At 38.8% G+C, this 21,059-nt stretch overlaps 1 protein-coding gene across 1 annotated transcript in view; it reads left to right on the top strand.

Moving 5' to 3' along the window:
* Nucleotides 1-21,059, top strand: part of CERKL (ceramide kinase like) — a 133,865-nt gene that overhangs the window by 86,435 nt on the left and 26,371 nt on the right. The window contains exons 3-4 of the mRNA XM_004577298.3: nt 3,970-4,101; nt 12,299-12,362. Of these exons, the coding sequence (XP_004577355.2) occupies nt 3,970-4,101; nt 12,299-12,362 (196 nt within the window). The remainder of the gene's footprint in view (nt 1-3,969; nt 4,102-12,298; nt 12,363-21,059) is intronic.

Below are 21,059 nucleotides of genomic sequence, written 5' to 3'. Positions count from 1 at the left end.
ATAACCTATTGTAAATGTGAGCTCTTGAAGCCCACTTAAGATTGCTGAAACCAAGTATCTGGATTTTATGCCCAGAAGCAGTGTTTTTTCAGAGTCTAAGGCAGTTCTAATGATTAGGATCATTAATCAGATTTTATGGTCATCATCGATAACTCTTGATCTTGTTTTCAATCATCCTGCCTTCCACCTGTTGCCATAAATCTTCTTAGCTCACTTGATCTATTAACCCAACTCCCAAGATTCTTCAATCCCACTGAGACCATAATTTAGTGATCATGCTACTTTTCCCACTAACTTTTCAGGAAAACCCTGTATATAAGAAGTGTATAAGAAGTGATCGCCAAATGCAAAAGGCACCAGAAACAGAAGAAAAAGGCAAACAAATCCAGAATTGCACAGAATTTTACTTAGTAAGGACATGTGTTGGGTGGCTGCAAGATGAGAGGACCACTAACATCTTAGGGCTAAATATAGTTTATATGCAAAGACAGTTAAGGTGGTTTATACTAACCAGTATGTGTATATATTTCCCAGAAATATAAACACACCAGGTGCTAGGTAAGAGACATTGCGGTAGTTGGTGCCTGACATGACATGTTGGGCAGGTTATCTTGACTATTTATGTTATAGGAGAAGGGTTAGCTGTCAGGATCACCTATAGGGTAAGAGTGTGTCTATGTACCAAAATGACAGCCGTGAGGTCATGCTGGACCTCTACACAGCTTCTCTTCTCACTGTACCTGGTCACACTCTTTGCTACTCCGCGACTCTGCTCTTTCACGTCCCATATTAAAAAAAACCCACAGATTAATTCCACCTTTAAACTAAATCCAGAAGCTAACTTTTCTCAGAATCCCAGCACAGGCACACTCATTTCTTACCTGGAATATTGCGAAAGTTTTGAGGTTTGTCAGACCTTGGCCCTAGCTTCATCTACTTTCTATACAGTTATCAAAATGATGGTTTAACATCTATGATTATGTTGCTATGTAAATCAAAATTCACTGCATTTCTGCTACTCAGCAAAACCCAGTGTCTGTTGAAAGTGCCTGCAAGACTCTGGATGATCTGGGCAAGCCTTTTCCAGGATTGCCATCCCTCTGCCTCACACCTTCCCTTTTCAATCCTGAATTCATTCCTGTCCTTACAATGTATCATAACTTTGCCTTTTCTAAACTCATTTCTTTATTTTTGTCTACTGTAATCTGAATGAAAGCTTCCTAATAGCAGAGGCTACTCTAGGGTACTAAATGAAAGAATTTTGATAACTGGCCCTACAACAAAGCAGGAATGTAGTTCTTTGGAAATAAATGAATGTAAGTAGGAAGAGGGAAAAATGTAAGTAGAACTCTTATGATAACACTGTCCTTCCTTGGTCTGCCTTTGTTTGAGAAATAGGTAGGCTGTTCTGATAATGTACTGGGCTAAGTAAACTCTATCTGGATATTTAATCTGACCCTAGGCTATTGGGATTTGGAGCATTTTTTTTGGTCTCTGTCCTATTTTAATAAAAATAAGCTTTGGATTTACCTTTTTAGTCCTTCCTTATTAAAGAATAGCACTATTGTCCTTTATATTTTGTTTTGTTTTGACCTGAACCAGACTCGCAGATTGCATTGAATTGCTATCTCCTTTAAAGGGTTCAACCTTTGGTAATTACAGTAATGAAAAGAGCTTGAGTTTAATATGTAAATACTTTGTCCTCAAATGACTATCACTAGATGGTTTAAGCATGCAGTCCTGAATCTTGTAGCAGCTTGAATATAATGATTTTTTCACTATATGATGTCTTCTGTTTTTAATAATTATTATTCTATAGAACATGTTTTTTCCTTTGTGCCTTTTGCTTAATGTCAGTGTTACTCATGGTGTTTAAAAATTCCGAATAGTGCTTTCCTATCATTATTCTAGCTTTTTATATTTGACCAGGATTGATTTGTGTGGAAGTCTCACGATACTGGGGTTTTCATTAGATTTTTGGTGCAAAAGATATGTCAAAACAGATTGCAAGGCACATGGAATAAAGCAGAAACAAACCAACCAGCGAGATGAATTTTGCCTGTGATGAGCAAAGGTGCCAATGAGCAGGTTTGGCGAAACTTTGGAGAAAACTTTGGAAAAGTTGTAGGATGGGAATGGAGTGGAAAGGAAAGATAAAAACTACCGGAACAAGGAAGGACCTGATTTGGCTTTAAACAATAATAATACTGGGAGGCTGAACCATCATGAGTGTTTGAAACAGACCGTAATGGCCACCTGGACTTACTTTCATAGTTTCATGCATTTGCTCAAATTGTTCTTACTGCCCAGTTCTATCTCCTGTGTCCTACACTTGCTGTTTTGAGGAAGGGATGGGAGGAGATTCTGGGTGCTGAAAATCTCATGAGCCCAAATTCTCACTTTAGTATTCTCTTCTTGAAACTGTATCCAGATCCTAATAAAATTAGCCATCCTTCTAACTATACCCAGCATTCTTTCTGTGCCTGTTAAGTTTATACCACTTTATACTGCTTTGTGCTTTTCTTGGGTATGTGTGGTCTGTCTGTTCCTCTCCTCAAGCAAGTGCCTTAACCCCATCACTTTGCCCTTCCCAGTTTTCAGCACAAATACTCAGTACAGGTTTCCTGAAGAGGGGCAGGAGAAAAACGGAGGGAGAAGGGAAGGAGTTGGGACTGGGAGGCCTCCCATTCCAAAGGCTGCAGGCTGGATTCCAGGCGGTAAAGAACGGTGGTGGCTTTTTAAAATAGTGTGTTGCTGTCCAAACGGTGGTGCTAGGGCGAGCAGCGGGAGGGCCAGAGGAGAGCAAAGGCTCACCCTGTGGCGTGGCCATAGAAATCTGACCGTCCATTAGAACCCAGGCAGCGGGCAGAAGGCACTGAGCATGGTTTTGAAGTGTTGAGCTAGGGTTACTGAGAGGCTGGCAGAAGCTTCTCTCCAAACAGACACAGAAATGGGCAGTTTTACAGGCAATGTTTAAATATTCAGCATGACTACAGCTGCTTCTCTAACTCTTCCTGAATTCAAAAACGTATGTGCAATGGATTTGTTAAGTGTGTTGAGAAATGAAACGTTGTCTCACTTGAGGTGTAAAAATACTGACTTGGTGTAATAGATATTTCATGTTTGTCATTAATCATGGTTTTATTAGAAGTGGGCATCAGTGACTGTTTCTTTGCAGCTCCCTGAGAGCAGTTTGTCGAAAGAGAAATTGTTGTCAGCTTCCTTTTGGCTTCTTTGTCCCTGCTGCCCCTTCCTAACAACTGAAAATTTGCTTGCACCTGCTCCAACTGGGTCCTGAGCGATAAGCATCTTGTAAGCCCAGGAAATTGTAGTATCAAATCTCAGCCCCAACTGTGAAGCAGTGCTGTCAGTGAGTCCCTGCTGAGAGACCTTGCTTTCCGAGTCCCAGGAGAGGAGTCCTTTCTTCCCTGGCCTCGTTTCAGCTTTGAACTCTGACCTAAACCATCTTTTTAGTTACCACCATGCCTTGCTCTGGGTGCTGTCTTCAGCCGGTCCCGGCTCATTCTTCTGCCCTGGATTCATCAGCAGGTCAGGCGTTGGAAGCCCTGGGGTCATGGGGGTACCCAATTTGAATAATAAGCATGTTTATCCAAAGAGAAGAAATGTACCTGTCTATTTGTTACAATCTCTTCTGCTTTCCCCCCGCCCTCCAAGAACAAAGTGCTTAAGAAATATCAGATTTTCTTTTTTTTTGGATTTAGTGTATATAGGTAAGTTCTGCCTCATACATACAGTTTCTTTTATTAAATCTTCCTTCATAAATTAAGTGCTTTATTACAACTCACTTAAGTAGGATATATCTATATTATGTTGGAAAAGTGGGAATGTTTCAAATGAAACTAGTGAACACTAAATACATGTGTCTAACATCCTGACAGACATGTGAGTCCTTGGAAAAGGAAACGAAAACTTGCCGACTGTGTGTAATAGTCTTTGTTTTCTTCTTAGGCTTTTCCAACAGACCAAAGTCATTACAAGTACTCCTCAACCCTCAGAGTCACAAGAAGGAAGCTGCCCAGGTCTATTATGAGAAGGTTGAACCTCTCTTGAAACTTGCAGGAATAAAGACTGATGTGACAAGTAAGTCATTTCCAGAAAATGATTTTTCCGTAGACGACTGTGCAGAAGCAGGATGAGCTAAATTTGCTCTTAATCCAAACATGGAAAGTGGTTAGTGCTGTGCAAAGCTTGGCTATGGACACCTGCACGTTACTCCTCCAACTCCAGGGTTATAAACTCATTTTTCTGTTTCATTTTGTTTGGTTAAAATCATGTCATTTTTAAAGTGCCCATGTTTCCTTTTTACATGTTTTTAAGAGTAACCTTTTTAGATAAGATAAAAAAAACAATACACTGCATCTCTTCATTGAAATGTTTGCAGTTTCTATGTTATTCTGTAGTTTGACAAGTAGTTGGTTTTTCACATACACGTAGTTGAGGTCTTTGTGGAATCCTTCGTTAGACTGTTTTTGTTCTGACTCTGACCCCTACTGGTTAGGTCAAAGCTAAGCACTTGATTACTGATTTTAGATGGACTTAGAAAAGCCAAAAGCTTAAAAGTATTGTCTAAAATAAGATATGTAGATTACATAGAAGGAAAGTAGATCATTAATAAGATTAATAGATCAGAAATGCCCTTTTAAATTGAATTTGGCGACCAAGTTCCTTGGCGTGTTTGGGAGTGTTCTTCATGCCCCCCCCACCCCCACCCCCAGGTCATGAAGGGAAAGAGTTAATCTGCTGCGAATACAACTGTTCTAGGTTTTTGTTTTTTTATGTGTAGATTTACTTATACTGTTGTAAAGTTGCAGTAAATTTTCACTGATGGAAAATCCTACATAGAAAACCTAGTGACAGATCTGGCATTGTTCAACTATAGGCAAGGTCTAGAGTTCCACAGAGTAAGAAAGATCACTGGAGCTCACACTTGGGTGTTCTTAAAGAAAAGGCAAGCTTTGTGGAAGGGTCAGTTACCCCCACAAAGACATCTACCACATCCAAGAAAACCAACCATAAATAATATTGAGGACATTAACCTTTGATGTTGGTGATTTTTAACATACTTAGACTAATTAATGACTGAATGAGAAAATATAGACATATTATTCATTCTTGCTGAGAATTTCTAAAGATGAACTGAAGGAAATGTTCGAGATTAGGATATGATGATTAAAAGTTGAATGAACATATTGGCAAACTCAGTAACATAATTTTGTGTCTTTGATTTAATATGTGAGTACTACAACACAGTTTCACAGGGTTATTATTACATATCATTCAATTCCAGATTCTCTCACAGACTACGTGCTTGGTGTCAAACACTGTGCAAAATACAGGATGAGTAAACTGTCACACCTACTTGAGTGACATTTACTATATATAATGTGTTGAAATAAATATTTAAGACCAAATATTACAAAATAGTGTATATATAGAGAAGAACTCTGGCATCTCTGAAGGTGCTATTATGTTCAATCAAATTTAAAAATAGCATCTGGACTGGACATTTTTTTTAATGCAAAAGTTCAGGAACGAAGGCCCATGTGTGTGAATAAGTAGAGAATACATGTGTTAAACCTGCAATACTTTGTGAATTGGTTTCATTATCTCGATCTACCTGCTTCAGTTTCTACTTGGTCTTAAATATGGCTTTCTGTCAACATAAAGTAGTTTCTAGTGATTGGGATTTTTTTTTAATTCATGTCTAGAGGGATGTGCAGAGCTTATGTATGAGAAGACCTAGCATGCTTCAGTTCTAAAAATGGGTCAAAATGTTTTTTCACTTTCTGCATCTGTGCCCATTCTGGAACAGTCATTCTCATATTCATCATGACCTTCCTGGGGGCCGAGGCTAGACTCATTCTTCTAAAGACACTGGAACTACATGTAGGTTCTGATAAGAAGGGTAAGGGCAAAATGGCTTCCAGGATGGCTCCTAATAATGTAAGCCATAGGAAGCTTGAGTCCAGATCGTGGATGGATCTCTATTAAACTCAGTGGTTTAATTATCACGCTTTGATATACAGCCTGGATTTTTTTAAATTACAGTGTGAATATCTGGTTTAGTTAAAATGTTTCTACCAGGAGAATAGAGACTAAAAAGGAAGAGAGATTAGACAAAGGCAATTAGTGGATGAGGACTGAACTGAGATAGGAAATGATGGCAATGTTATTTCCTTCCTAAAACAATTGTGCTGAAGAGGAAAAAGACATAGTCTTTGTTTCTGAATTTGTAAGTGTTGTTGAATGTTACATTTGCTTGCTCATAGACTAAAACAGAGCAAACTGGAATTACAGTTGTGTGGATTATCAGATGCCCAATGCGCCTCCTACAGGTGAAACTATGCAATTACATTTTTTCCATTTAAAATGATTGCAATTTGATATTGATTAAAAGTCAAACGTTTCCTATTTTGTATGAAGAACTGGATAAACATGTGGATACTTGAATAGCTTTAATCTTCCTGCATACCTTATAGTTTCTTGTGATTCAAAATAGTATATATACACGACTGTTTATTGTACTTTTTAGAGATTTGTGTTTTATTTGAAAAGCAGATTTTTGCAGAGAGAAGGAGAAACAGGCGGTCTTCCAACTGATGGTTAACTCTTCAAATGGCTGCAGTGCCAGAGCTCAGTTGATCCAAGGCTGGGAACCAGGAGCTTCTTCCCAGATTCCCATGTGGCTGCAGGAGCCCAAGATCTTGGGCTACCTCCCACTGCCTTTCCAGGCTGTAAACAGATTGTTGGATTAGAAGTGGAGCAGCCTGGACACGAACTGGCACCTATATTGGGATGCCAGCTCTAACAGATTAGATTCTATGCCACCATGCCAGTCCTGACTTCATATGTTGTAAGCTGCCATAGAGACAGTCATGATGCTATTAGCTTCATTTACATAAAATTATGTAATATACTATAATTCACACCCAGAAAAAGAAACTTACATGAAATAATGAAGCAGAAACGGAACCTATCTTTTGCATACCCAAGTGTGGCAATTGTTTCAACATATCATTGTGTGCACTGATGAGTCCAAATGGAATATGAATTATACATTGCTTAAGTCCTTTTAAAATTTGTTTAGATGTTTATTTTCAAGGAAAAGAGAGTGAGAGAGAACCAGTGAATGTTAGAGTTCCACCCAACCCCCAACTGTTCAGTTCCTGAAATGCCTTCCAGTGGCCTGGGCTGGCTCAGGGCCAGGGCTGAGAAATGAGAGTGCCATCCATGTCTCCATGTGATATAATACCTTGAATCTTTTTCATTGCTTCCAATAGTCTACACTGGTAGGAACGTAGAGTCAGGAATTGGGCCTGGGAGGGTGAACCTAGCTATTAACACGGGATATATGGTCTCACACCACTTAATGCAATACATTCTTTGTGGTAAATACTTCATTAGAAAATAGTTCTGTATAGGACTGAACTGATTCATGATGTGAAATTACAATTAGATAATACACAATACAAAGTAACATTTTCCATACATTTATTTTAAAATGGATTTCACCTCATTAACGGAAATATATTTACTTTTTGTTTTGACTTGTGCCAAAACCCTGTATCTGAATATAGACAAGCTTTGTTTCCAGTATTCGAGTGCAAGTTTCATGTCCCCATCTGCTACCATCCCCAATGGATTACTTTATTTAATAGCATCAGAAAAATTTATGGAAAAATCTAGTAAGAATTGTTATCTTTCTGCTAACATATTGGCATGGAAATCAAAGAAGAAAATAAGTGTTAAGCCCATGGCGCTCTATATCATTTCCTTCTCTTGTTTCCAGAGTAAAAGCAGACTCTAGAGATGATTGTCCTGTTGAAGGTGTCATAAATACTTTGAGGGATGGTAGATTTATAATGTAATTCATACAACAATGATCTGGAAAAGGCAGCATGAAGATCAGACTGAAGAGCATGGTTGGTATCTTCCGTGCAGTGGGTCCTGGGGTGAGCAGGTAGCCTTGGCTTGCTGCTGTCAGTGGGCAGTGGTTTTGGACTTGCTTATGTTGAATTCAGAATCATGAGACAAGTTAGAAAAGTCACTTGCTCTGTGCTGAATTCTAAAACTGTGCCTCTTTTTGGCTGATTCAGGGTCTTCTAACTTGTTTATCAGGAACATTGGTTCCTGTAGACACAGAGAACTTATGCCTCCAGTCATTTTGCGTTACTGTAGTGCCGTCTTTTGTAGTAATACAAGTCTAAACATGTCCCACCTACTGAGTGAGTCATTGAGGGGGCACCGTGACATAGTGGATTAAGTGTCTGCCTCCAGCAGTTAGAAAAAAAGTCAAATGAGTCATTGAGATGTGTGGAGGCAGATATTCTGTGTCATTATCTTCACATTAAATATGCTTCTCTAGGTGTAACCTTGATCCCTGCCAACTTGGAGACTATGAAAGTCCCTGAGCACCAAATAATTTTGTCTCCTGGGCAGAACTGACAAGGAAACGTGATTTGTTATCCTCCTGCTCGTTCTTTGCCTTCTAGGATCACACTTTTAACTTTTGAAAATTTCACCAAGTCTTTTTGTATTGTTGCTGCTTGTAGCTCTGCTTAGGAACTGCTGCTTGTCACTGTTGATCTTATCAAGCAGCGAACTGGGCAAGCTGATGAAGCTGAGCCACAGAAGATGGTAATAGCCTAAGGCCATTCTCTTCCAGTGTTACCTGCATTTCAATAAAAACCTACATAGTAAATATTCATGCATCGTATCTTGCTGGAGAGATTTCTGGGTGCAAAGTTTCTTTTGTTTTCCTTCAAATGACTGTATGATTAAGGTGGTTAATTATCTTTCCAATACTCAGTGATTTGGGGAATTGGATACTTCTTGGGGACAGTGATGAGGCATCAATGGTGTTTAAAGCAAAGCAGTGATATGATTAAATATGTTTGAACAAGATGTTTCAGGGTGGACTGGGTAAGACATGGAAGGAGAATAGAAAAGCATATGCATAAAAAACAAGAGGGATACTGCCGCCTAATTCAAAGACAGGAGCAACTGGCCATGGCCATGGAGTGATTACAGGATATAGAAAAGAAAGTTAAGTTAGAAAGAAAGCATTTCTTGTTTGGGGACAGGGAGTGATGAAACTCAAAAGAACAATAGATTTGAAAGTGGACGTGATGGATTTCATTTTAAGATTTCTAAAGTTGAAGCACTTATAGGACAGGAAAGGCAGTGACATCTCAGTACTCTGTCCTGCAAAAGAATTTTATCACCAGGCTGAGAAATGATTAAACTTGTCCAATTCTAATCTCATCTGACTTCATTTCACACTGTTGTCTCGTTAGCATCCTTTCTCAACATCAACACATCACTCTGTTCTCGTCTTATTTTCCTGAAGAAGTCCTATTTATACTGAAGAGTAGAAATTTTACTCAAAGATCTGTACATTTTGAAGGCTCCAAATATTCTATAACATATATATAAAGGTTGGCAATCCTATAAGAAAAGGCAAATACATGAAAGAAGAGATTACATTACAGTTAAAATTGCCCTTGCAATTTTTTCCTGATACTGATTTGGAGTGAGTTGCTTTGAATCTTTTTGTATGATCACAGAATGATAGATACATAACACACTTTTTTTTCTTTCTAGTTTGTCTTAAATAGTAGTCATGATCACTTCTTTTTTCCTTGTTATTTTACTTCCTGATCACTTCCTGTTACTTCATAATATGTAATTATTGGTGTCTATCTCCAAAATAAAAACTCCTTGAGTCATACTTTTACTCACTTTCCTCATTTTGCTGCTATATTTTGTAGGTTTGAATAGTCAGAATTTAATCTTCTCTTTTTTTTCCTTGTTAGTGATTTATTTAACATTTGCAATATTACTTTAGAAAATAGTTTTCTAGGAGAGTTTGTGTTAGTGTATATTCAAATTCTACGTACAGTATCAAACAAAAGTAGACAATCATGTTTCCTACGCAACAATAGCACTCACCCAGCTTTTTAAAAGAATGATTTATTTGTATTGGAAAGTCTGATATAGAGAAAGGAGGAGAGACAGAGAGGAAGATCTTCCATCCGATGATTCACTCCCCAAGTGGCTGCAATGGCCAGAGCTGAGCCAATCCGAAGCCAGGGGTTTCTTCTAGGTCCCCTACACAGGTGCAGGGTCCCAAGGCTCTGGGTCATCCTCTACTGCTTTCCCAGGCCACAAGCAGGGAGCTGGATGGGAAGCATGGCTGCTGGGGATTAGAACCGGTGCCCATATGGGAATCCTGACATGTGCAAGTTGAGGACTTTAGCCACTAGGCTGTCACGCTGGGCCCTGACTCAGCTTTTTTACAGCTAATTTTCTATTAGATTTAAAAAGCTTTGCCCTCCCTCCCTCTTTTCCAGCTGAGAGGTTGGCATTATACAGGTTGCTTTTGTAATGAAGAAGCACTTAAATACGCAATTACTAGGCAAACACGGAGTTGGCACTCCAAAAGAAAGGGCTGAGCTAGAGAGTGATAGAGAGTGAGAGAAAGAAACAGAGAAAGAGATCTTCCATCTGTTGGTTCACTCTTCAAATGGCTGCAGCACCGGAAGCCTGGGAGTCTATGCAGGGCTCCAAGTTCTCGGGACAACTTCACTGCTTTCCCAGGTGCAGCAGCATTGAGCTGGATCAGACCTGGAGCCATGGGAACATGAACTGGAACTCATATCATATGCCAGCATTTCCGGTAGTAACAGAAACTTCTGTACCCCAGTTCTGGTCCCAGGAAAACTCTTTAATAGCATGCTGAATCATCGGTTTGGGCAGAGCTGTTCTCTAAACATTTTGCTTCCCCACTGAAGACATTAATTCCTTGCACATATTTTTGCAATCTTGCTACATTTTAATATCTTCAGGGTAATAAAATCAGTTTCTTTTAGTGTTTTCCAATTTGGTTCTTTCCACCAAAGCATTGCATATTATAGCAGCTAGCAATAGAAGTTAACCAAATAGTTTGTGACAATTAAATTAATAATGTATTCATTTTCAAGTATTTAGACCTTTTATTTATAAAAAAAAATATATTAAAAAACTTTACCAAAATAAGGTGTGGCATGAAAGCAAGACTTGCTAATTCTTAGCTTATGTATTTCTTTACCATGTCGATTATTTTAATTTGTTTATGTATGTAAGATATCTTACTCTGCATTACTTGCTATGGTTAGTGAATGATCAGCACAGTTTTATCAGTTTTATTATAGCCTTCCAAATTTATTGATACTTTATATTTGGTTTTATTACAACTTTTTAAAATTAGAATTTAATGTAAGGAAGTTTAATTCATTGTGGATGTCAAAGCATTTTCAGTAAGTCTTGGGAGAATTACTATATCACACTCCTGGACTCAGAATGATTCCTTAAGACATCAAGATTAATAATTTTTAACAATATCTAAAAACATTGTAAGGAAAGCTTGAACCATGCTGGCACCAGGGATAGACAGGCATGAAAGATTAATGTAATCTTGCATATAATGATGCACATTCTTACACAAAAAATCCATCTGCAATGTCCTGTCAGTCAGTAGAGGTCTTTGATGGGTGGATACAGCTGGGCTCTCTTCTGGCAGAGCTGCTCTAGAAAACGCTAAATGTGGTTGTGATGCTTGATGCCCTCTGCAGTGTGCCCATTGATCCTGTCTTCCTTGGCACTTACAATGCTGCACAGGGCACCAGTGACTGTGCAGAGAGCAATACGGAGTGACAGATTCATTTCCTTTGAGGACCCAGGCTCTGGTGGGCCTGCGTGCCGCCCTGCTCCTCAGGTCTGGGTCTCCTGCTATTGGTGTTGGCTTTCCTTCCTCTTTTCACATCCAGCTCCTCTTCATGCTAGTCTAGCAGTTCCCGGCACACTCTTCTGGTATGTAAATCCTACACTAACATCTCAACCAATTTCTTCACGCCCAGGTTTCAAAGTGATTTGCCATTGACTGTTACATGTCAATTAATATGCTGTATTTTCAGAATACTACTCCTAAGGTTCTAATTTAAAGGAAATTTATTTTATTTAAGGAACACCAAACAGACACCCAGATAAATTCTCCAGCCACTATGTGTGGATTATTCCCATATGACTTAGAATTAGAGCAAATACTGTCAATTTACCTTTTATATAAAGATAAAAATCGCAATATGTAACTTAATCGTTAAACCTCTTTTCATGATTATAAATATTTAAGAGTAACTATTGTCTTATGACCTGATATGTTAATCATGTTTTTGCCAAAGTTTGAAAAGTATACATCGCGATTTAAAACTTCCCTTGCTTGTGTGCTTATCTTTAACAGTAACCGAATATGAAGGGCATGCTTTGTCGTTGCTGCAGAAATGTGAGCTCCAGGGATTTGATGGGTAGGTTATTTTTTAATACATGTATGTTACTTAGCTTATTAGTAAATGCTCTTTTTAAATTTTATCTGCATATTTTGGACATATGTTTAACTATTTGGTTAATTTGGCTGTATTTTGTTTATGTAGTAGTGATGATAATGACAGTATGACATCATTATCTACCTGTTAGGACAGCTTATAGGAAAAAGCAGAAAGAGAAATATCAGTATAAACACTGGGAAATCATGGTGTACCAACCTATACTTCTCTAGAGTTCATGTTTGCATCTACAATTTTTTATCTGAACATTGTGCCTCAGATTAAGCTGCCATTTGAGATGCCCCCATCTTGTATTGCAGTGATGACTTGAGTCCCAGCTATTCTGCTTCTCATCTCGTTTCCTATACCTGGGAAGGCGGCAGTTGGTGGGCACCTGGGAATGCGGCAGTTGGTGGGCACCTGGGAAGGTGGCAGATGGTGGGCACCTGGGAAGGCGGCAGATGGTGGCCCAAGAGTTGGGCCCTTTCCACTCATGTGACCAACCTGGTTGGGGTTCTTGGCTGCTGATTTTGGCCTGGTTCAGCCCTAGGTGTTACAGTCATCTGTGGAGTCCATTAGCTGATAGAAGATCTCGGTTATTCTCTCTCCATCCCTATACCCCCATTTTTGCCTTCACATATAAACATAGATGTTTAAAAATTCCTAATTCTTGGGTGTTCCACTGCAGCAGGATTGGCAAAGCAGCTGCCTGTGATGCTGCATCCTCTTCAGGGTTCCTGTTCATGTTGTGGTTGATCCACTTACAATCCAGCTCCCTGCTAATGGCCTCGGGAAAGCAGTGGAAAGCAGTGGAACCTGTATTCATGTGGGACACTTGGACGAGACTCGTTACTCCTAGTTTCAGCCTGACCTAGTCCCGGCCATTGCAGCCATCTGGGGGGTGAACAGTGGATAGATGGAAGGTGAAAGCATTATTTGTGTCACTCTTTTAAATAAAAAAAATAGAGCTTTCAAATGATGTATTACTCCCAAATTTGATTCTATATTCATGAAACTACAGAATTCTTAATTCATGACTTTACCACATGAATGTATAGAAAGGCACTAATAAAAGATACTGTGTGAGTCTTAGTGTAATGATGAGTACATATGAATAGTGATTTTTTTTTACCTCAGTAAGCTTACATTTTCATTCTACTTTCCACAAACATTTTTAAAGATTTATTTTTTATTTGAAAGGCAGGGTTACAGAGAAAGGAGGAGAGGCAGACCTTCCACCTGCTGGTTCACTCCCCAAATGGCTATAATGGCTGGAGCAGGGATGGTTTGAAGTCAGGAGCTTCTTCCATGTTTACGTACATGAATGGGGGACCCACGGTCTTGGGCCTTCCCAGGCCATTAGTAGGGAGATGCATTGGAAGTGGAGACCCTGCAACTTGAATTGGTGCCCTTATTATATGCTAATGCCACAGATGGAAGCTTAGCTTGTTATGCCAAGGAGCCGGACATGTCTGTGTAGTTCTTGATGATTTGATCCTATTTTGGAAATGTATTGTTAGTTTTATTAGTTAACCATTTATTTCATAGTGATCGACTAGAGTACACATATAACAGCAAATGTATTTTCAGAATGAATAAAATGCTCATTTGAATTCTCTCCTGGAATCTAGTGACAACTTGATAGGTGTGTTATTTGTGGTAGCTGTTGGAAATGCTATCTGCAGTACCTTTGTGGGAGTGTGTAATGATTGTTCAGTGGCCACACAGGCACTAGAAACAAGGCAGCTGGCATAAACATAACAGCCGATTAAAAACACTGGTGAATTGATTTGCTAAAATTCTGGACTAATGTGTAAGACTAAAAATATTCCTTTAGGGAAGGTGTTTTTGTTTGCTTTCAAGAGTGAATGTTTGAGAGTTTAAAGTGGCAAGTGACGGACAGAGAGCAACAGACGGCCCTTAATTAAGGTTTAAAAAGTTGTGTTTTCACCAGAGTGTAAGACTTTTATCACCACTACTCCTCGAAGCATTTATGGAATATCTTATTGAAGGTAATGATGCAAGCTCAAGGAAACATTTGGCAAGATTTTTAGAACATGCTTTTCTTTCTTTTTTTTTAAATGAGAAAAAATCAGGCCAGTGGGGAAGAAAGTTTGGAAAGTAATACATGATTTTGCAGAAAGAAATTTGAGAGGAGAAACTCTAGATTGAAATACCATATAAGTGTTGGGATCAAGAGCATGAAGCAGACGATTATTTCAGAACTTGGTATTTAGAGGTAGAGAGAGCCTTAATACGCTACATTCAGGATGTTATCTGCAGGTGTCAGTTACAGAAGAAGAATTGGGAGAGTCGTGCTCACCACCTGGCTGCCTTACTGTGCTGAACACACTCGTAAACAAGAGCTCCTGGATACTTGAGAGTAGCTGCACTGGAATAAATCCTGACTTCCAAAGCTGACTGCAGAATCATGCCACAAGTAGGAAACTTGGGCTTACCCATCAGTGTTAATGAAATGTTCTGTTGAATGTGGTATGTCTGTGAATGTTCTGAAGGTAATTTATTGTGCCAAGGATTCGGCAGAACCTTGCAGAATACAGACTGCTACTTAAGAATAGGGTAGTGGTCTAGCTGGACATATTTCTTAATATTTCTTAGGGCAAGTATTTTTATATATTGCACTGTGCTGCAAAGAGACATAAGTCAATCAGTTACTCATAATTTTAGAATAGCTGGACTTAGCCACTATGTGAATTGAATTTCCTGAATTAACTGTTCTTTAATTTTGAAGCATGTTGATTTATTTTCAACATAAAATAATTTAAAATTTCTATTGAAAGTCACCTATGTTTTAAGATTCTTTAAAATAGTTCATTTGTTTTTATAGTTTTAAGGTTTTGAATAGGGGCTTCTGGGATAACTGTGTTATTAAAATGATAAAATTAAGGCACTGTATTTAGAATTACATATATATGACTCCAGTGAAAGCATAAATTTCTATGAAACTTTGAAAAAACAATTCTCTATCAAGCAGAATCGCTTGAAAACTGAATGTTGAATATTGGTGAGTATCCTCTCCTTGGACTTGCTCTTGGATGGCCATGAGAATACTTTTTAAAAAAAAAAAACAAGGATGGGATAAAGTAATCCAACATTCTGTGATATTTTGCTTTGTTTTTAAACTGTAAGTTTATGAATTTTACCAGCTTTTGCCACGTATTTTAAAAAATATTAATATATTAGGTTCTCAGGATCACAAAAATGGGTAACAATGACTAATACAGTTCTCATCAACTGTCACATTAATGAGATGATAGTAAATATTTTAAAAATTTAAGCTGCATTTACTTCAAATATAGACACTATACATATTGCATATATATATTTATACTGTTTTTCTTAGAGCAGAAAGATTAGTGTCACAAGATGAGGGGCTCATGCTGATGATCTAAACAAAGGACATACTGTCGCTGGCATTTCAGTAAAAGATGGGCTCACTTTCTCTAACAGCTCTAGCCTGAAGCATGTCTGCTTGTCCAATGGATTTGTTGATAAAGTGATTATCTAATGAAATCTATACACAGACTGGAGCAATTAAGATCCCAGAAAGAGTGTGTGTGTATGACTCAGTAAAACAATCTGATCTAGCTAATGTCAAAGAAATGCTATGTGCTAAGATCTAAGAGTTTTTTTAAGTGTATTTTTTTGGAAGTTATATATCTATGAGAGAGATGCGGGGGAGGCAGAGAAAGAGAGAAAGAAAGTGTCCATCTGAAGCTTCTATCTGCTGGTTTGTTCCCTTAGACTGCCTTAATAACCAGCTCTAGGCCAAAGCCAGGAGCCAGCAGTTTCATCCATGTCTCCCTTGTGAGTCCAGGGGCTAAAACACTCGGGCCTACTTCCACTAGTCTTCCCAGGCTATTAGCAGGGAGCTGGATGGAAGTGGAGCAGGTGAGGCATGAACCAGCACCCACATGGGATACTGGTGTCACAGGTCGTGGCTTCAAACCCTGCCCCACAATGTTGGCCCCAATTTTGGAGGCTTTAAAGATGTGTTCCATATGATTCTGTGAAAATACATTGTGACACGTTTGTAAACCACAATGTTATCAGTGTTCATGATGGTTACTGCATGCCACCCCAGTGATGGCCAGGACACATTACTAGTTTGTCGGAGCTCCCGATTCCATCTTATCCCCCACTTATATTGAAAATGAACAAGAAGTTTGGAAAAGGCAAAAAAAAAAAAAAAAAAACAAAAAAAAACACCCCAAAAAAACAGAAAACAAACCAACATCAGCTGCTTGCACTTGAAGTAGAAATAGATCTACTTTTAAGTGTGAATGTAGTTAAATCAATCTACAGCTTTTATGGAGTGGTAAAAGCCCTAGTTATTTGGTATTTGTTTTACATTTTTTAAAATTAATTGAAGTTTGGCATATTTTCTATGTAAAGGGAATATATTTCATGTATTTATTCTGAAGTTTTAAAAAAACGAGTTAGGGAGAGACAGAGAGATAGAACGCTCTTGTTTGCTGGTTCATTCTCCAAATGACTTCAATAACGAGTGTTGGGCTGTTGTCAATTCAGAATTCAGAAGCTTCCTCTCAGTCAGCCACGTGAGTGCAGGGGACTGAGTATTTGGGCAGTCGGCCACTGCTTTCCCAGGAACATCAGCAGAAACCTGGATTGAAAGTGGAGCACTTAGGATTTGAACGGGTGCCCGTTTGGGACACCTGTGTCATTAGGGCAGCTTTGCCCACTGTGCCAGTTCCCATATATACAGTTTTAAGAGCATACTACCTTCCTTCTTTCCCATACTCCCCCTCTTCAATTCCTACTAATCAATCAGCTTCATAATGACACACCTTGAATTTACTTTATAATCAAAAGCTTCATCCTCCACTAAATGAAGAGTTGAACACATACTAAGTAGAAAAACAAAAACCACTGTTTCCCAGGAGTACTGATGAGCACTATAATTAATATATTTCAGGATGTCAATTTCCCTCAAATACCTTCCTCTTTTTTATACATTTGTATGTTAGTTATCACAAATTAGAAAAAAAAACCTGGTTGCCTTTTTGGAACTGGCTTATTTCACTATGCATGATGGTATCCACTTGTCTGCTTTTTGTTGTGAAAGACAGGCTTTAATTTTTTAATGGCTTAGTCATATTCCGTTATGTTTATACAGGACAAATTCTTTATGTAGTCATCGATTCATGGACTTCTTGGTTGATTCCATAGCTTAGCTGTTGTAAATTGACCTACTGAAAACAGAGTTGGAGGGGAGGGGGGAATACAGATGACCCTTTCATCCTTATGCTGACTCCATTTCTCTTGGGTAAATTCCCAGAAGTGGGATGACTGGATCATGTGGAAGTTATACTTTCGTATTTCTGAGGCATTCCCCTTCTGTTTTTCGTAATGGTTTTACTAGTTTATAGTTCCATCAACAACATATCAGGGTATCACTTTCTTCACATGCTAATCAGCATTTGCTATTTTTTGTTTTTTTGATGATAGCCATGTTAACTGGAGTGAGGTAACACCTCATGGTGGATTTTATTGGCATTCCACTAATCTTACAGCTTTTTTTTTTAATTCCAGCACTAACTGGACCCTCAAAAATCTAATTTGTCTCATACCATCATTTTATCAAATTGATGTATATCTGTATTATGTGAAGTAAAAAAAGATTAAAAACCCAATAATGTAGTCAGCATTTTAAAGATAACATTGGTTAGAATAGATATTTCAGGTCAATCACTACTTACATTACCAACACAATATACTGAAGCATGGATTCCATGTCAGGGCTCCTCTGCTTTGGATTCAGCTTCTTGCTAATGTTGCTAGGAAGCAGGCATGTGATTCCCCATGTGAGATCCAGATAGGGCTCCTGGCTTTTGCCTGCCTCATCCCCAACTGTTGTGGGCACCTAAGAAGTGAATCAGTGATCGAAAGATTGTTTCTGACTTAATTTATTTCATTTTATTTCTAACCTTCTTGCCTTCCTATTGTCTTTGTCATTTCGCCTTTCAAATAGATATTTTTTAAATATTAATTATTCATTAAATGTTACCTTATTTTTAAAAAGATTTATTTTTTAAAAAATTTATTTTTTATTGCAAAGCCAGATATACAGAGGAGGAGAGACAGAGAGAAAGATCTTTGATCTGATGATTCATTCCTCAAGTGACAGCAGTGGCTGGTGCTGCGCTGATCCAAAGCCAAGGAGCCACGGGTGCAGGGTCTCAAGGCTTTGAGCCATCCTTGACTGCTTTCACAGGCCACAAGCAGAGAGCTGGATGGTAAGTGGAGCTGCTGGGATTAGAACAAGTATAAATATGGGATCAGGGTGCATTCAAGGTGAGGAATTTAGGTGCTAGGCCACCGCGCCAGGCCCAGATCTATTTATTTTTATTGCAAAGTCAGATATACAGAGAGGAGGAGAGACAGAAAGGAAGATCTTCCATCCATTGATTCACTCCCCAAATGGCCACAATGGCCAGAGCTGCACCGATCTGAGACTAGGAGCCAGGAGCCTCTTTGGGTCTCCCACATGGGTGCAGTGTCCCAAGGCTTTGGGCCGTTCTCGACTGCCTTCCCAGGCCACAAGCAGGGAGCTGGATGGGAAGTGGAGCTACCGGGATTAGAACCAACACCCATATGGGTTCCGGGCATCTTCAAGGCAATGACTATAGCTGCTAGGCCACCATGCCTGGCCCATTACTTTATTCTTTTTTGAATTACATTTTTAAAATTAATTTCCTTTATTTTATTAATTACATTGCATTATGTGACACAGTGTTATAGGCACTGGGATTCCCACCACCCCTCCGCAAACCCTCCACCCATGGTGGATTCCTCCACTTTGTTGAATTACCACAGTTCAAATTCAGTTGAGATTCTTTCATTGGAAGTATTTATTGGGCATAAAGTCCAGCATCTTATTGTCCTGGTAAGTTCAACGGTTTCTTGGAGAGACCATCTCTGGTCTGAAGGTAGAGCCGGCAGAGTATCATCCCAATCAATTAAAAGCCCCAACATAACATCAGCAACAATTTTTTTTTCTTTTTTTTTTATTATTTAACTTCATTAATTACATTGTATTATGTGACACAGTTACATAGATACTTGGGTTCTCCCACCCCTGCCCAAACCCTCCCACCATGGTGGATTCCTCCACCTTGTTGCATAACCACAGCTCAAGTTCAGTTAAGATTCCCCCATTGCAAGCATACACCAAACATAGAGTCCAGCATCTTATTGTCCAGTCAAGTTCAACGTCTTCTTAGGTATACCCTCTCTGGTCTGAAGACAGAGCTAGCAGAGTATTATCCCAGTCAATTGAAAGCTCCATCATACCATCAGCAAAAATTTACATCATTATGGAATTAATTGACATAGTAATGAGTAACCAACATGTTGAAAGTAAATACGAGTTCCCAGCCACCTTCTGTGACCACCTCACCTATACTTCAATTTAGTTTATACACAACATATAACATTTAAAACATAACATGTTATACATAACATCATATCATCTTAAATTAAGGCAAACATGTGGTATTTAACCTTTTGTGATTGGCTCATTTCCCTTAGCATTATGGTTTCCAGTTTGGCCCATTTGGCCACAAAGAACTGCATTTTGTTTTTTTTAATAGCTGAGTAGTATTCCATGGAGTAGATGAACCATAGCTTTCTTATCCAATCCTCTGTTGATGGGCATTTTGGTTGCTTCCATGTTTTTGCAATTACTGATTGCGCTGCTATGAGCATAGGAGTACATGTTGGTTTCTCATAAAACAATTGTTCTGGATATATTCCTAGGAGTGCTATTGCTGGATCATACGGTATGTTGAATTTGAGTTGTTTGAATATTCTCCATACTGATTTCCATAGAGGCTGTACCAGCCTGCAGCCCCACCAGCAGTGGAGTAGGGATCCCTTTTCCCCGCAACTTCGCCAACAAGTGTTGGTGCTTTTATTCATGTGGGCCAGTCTTACTGGCGTTAGGTGGTACCTCATTGATGTTTTAATTTGGATTTCCCTTATTGCCAGGGAACTTGAGCATTTTTTCATATGTTTATTTGCCATTTAGGTTTGTTCCTTTGTGAAGTGTTTGCCCATTTCCCGTGCCCATTTCTTGAGTGGCTTGTTTGTTTTGACATTTTGGTTGTTTTGTAGCTCTTTGTATATTCTGGAGATCAGCCCTCTATCACCTATGCCATGTGCAAAGATCTTCTCCCATTCTGTGGGTTGCCTTTTTACTTTGTTGATTGTTTCTCTAGCTGTACAGAAGCTTCTTAGTTTGATGAGGTCCCAATTGTTTATTTTGGTCTCGATTTCTACTGCATTTGGAGTCTTTTTTAGGAAGTGAGGGCCTACCCCTAAGTGTTCCAGTGTGTTTCCAACATTTTCTTCCAAAAGTTTGAAGGTTTCTGGATGTAGGTTTAGATCTGTTATCCATTTAGATCTGATCTTAGTGTATGGTGAGAGATGTGGATCTATTTTTTTGTTTCTGCAGGCTATTAACCAGTTGTCCCAACAGCATTTATTGAACAGACCTTCCCTTTTGCCTGGATTGTCGTTTGTCTTTTTGTCAAAGATTATTTGGCTGTATCTGTGTGAGTTTCCTTCTGGTGTTTCTATTCTGCTCCATTGATCTTCCTCTCTATCTTTGTGCCAGTACCACGCTGTTTTGATAAC

Source organism: Ochotona princeps, chromosome 5, assembly GCF_030435755.1.
Source record: "Ochotona princeps isolate mOchPri1 chromosome 5, mOchPri1.hap1, whole genome shotgun sequence".
Taxonomy (NCBI): Eukaryota; Metazoa; Chordata; class Mammalia; order Lagomorpha; family Ochotonidae; genus Ochotona; species Ochotona princeps.
The sequence above is the reverse complement of the archived record's forward strand: the minus strand, read 5'-3'. Positions and strand labels throughout refer to the sequence as shown.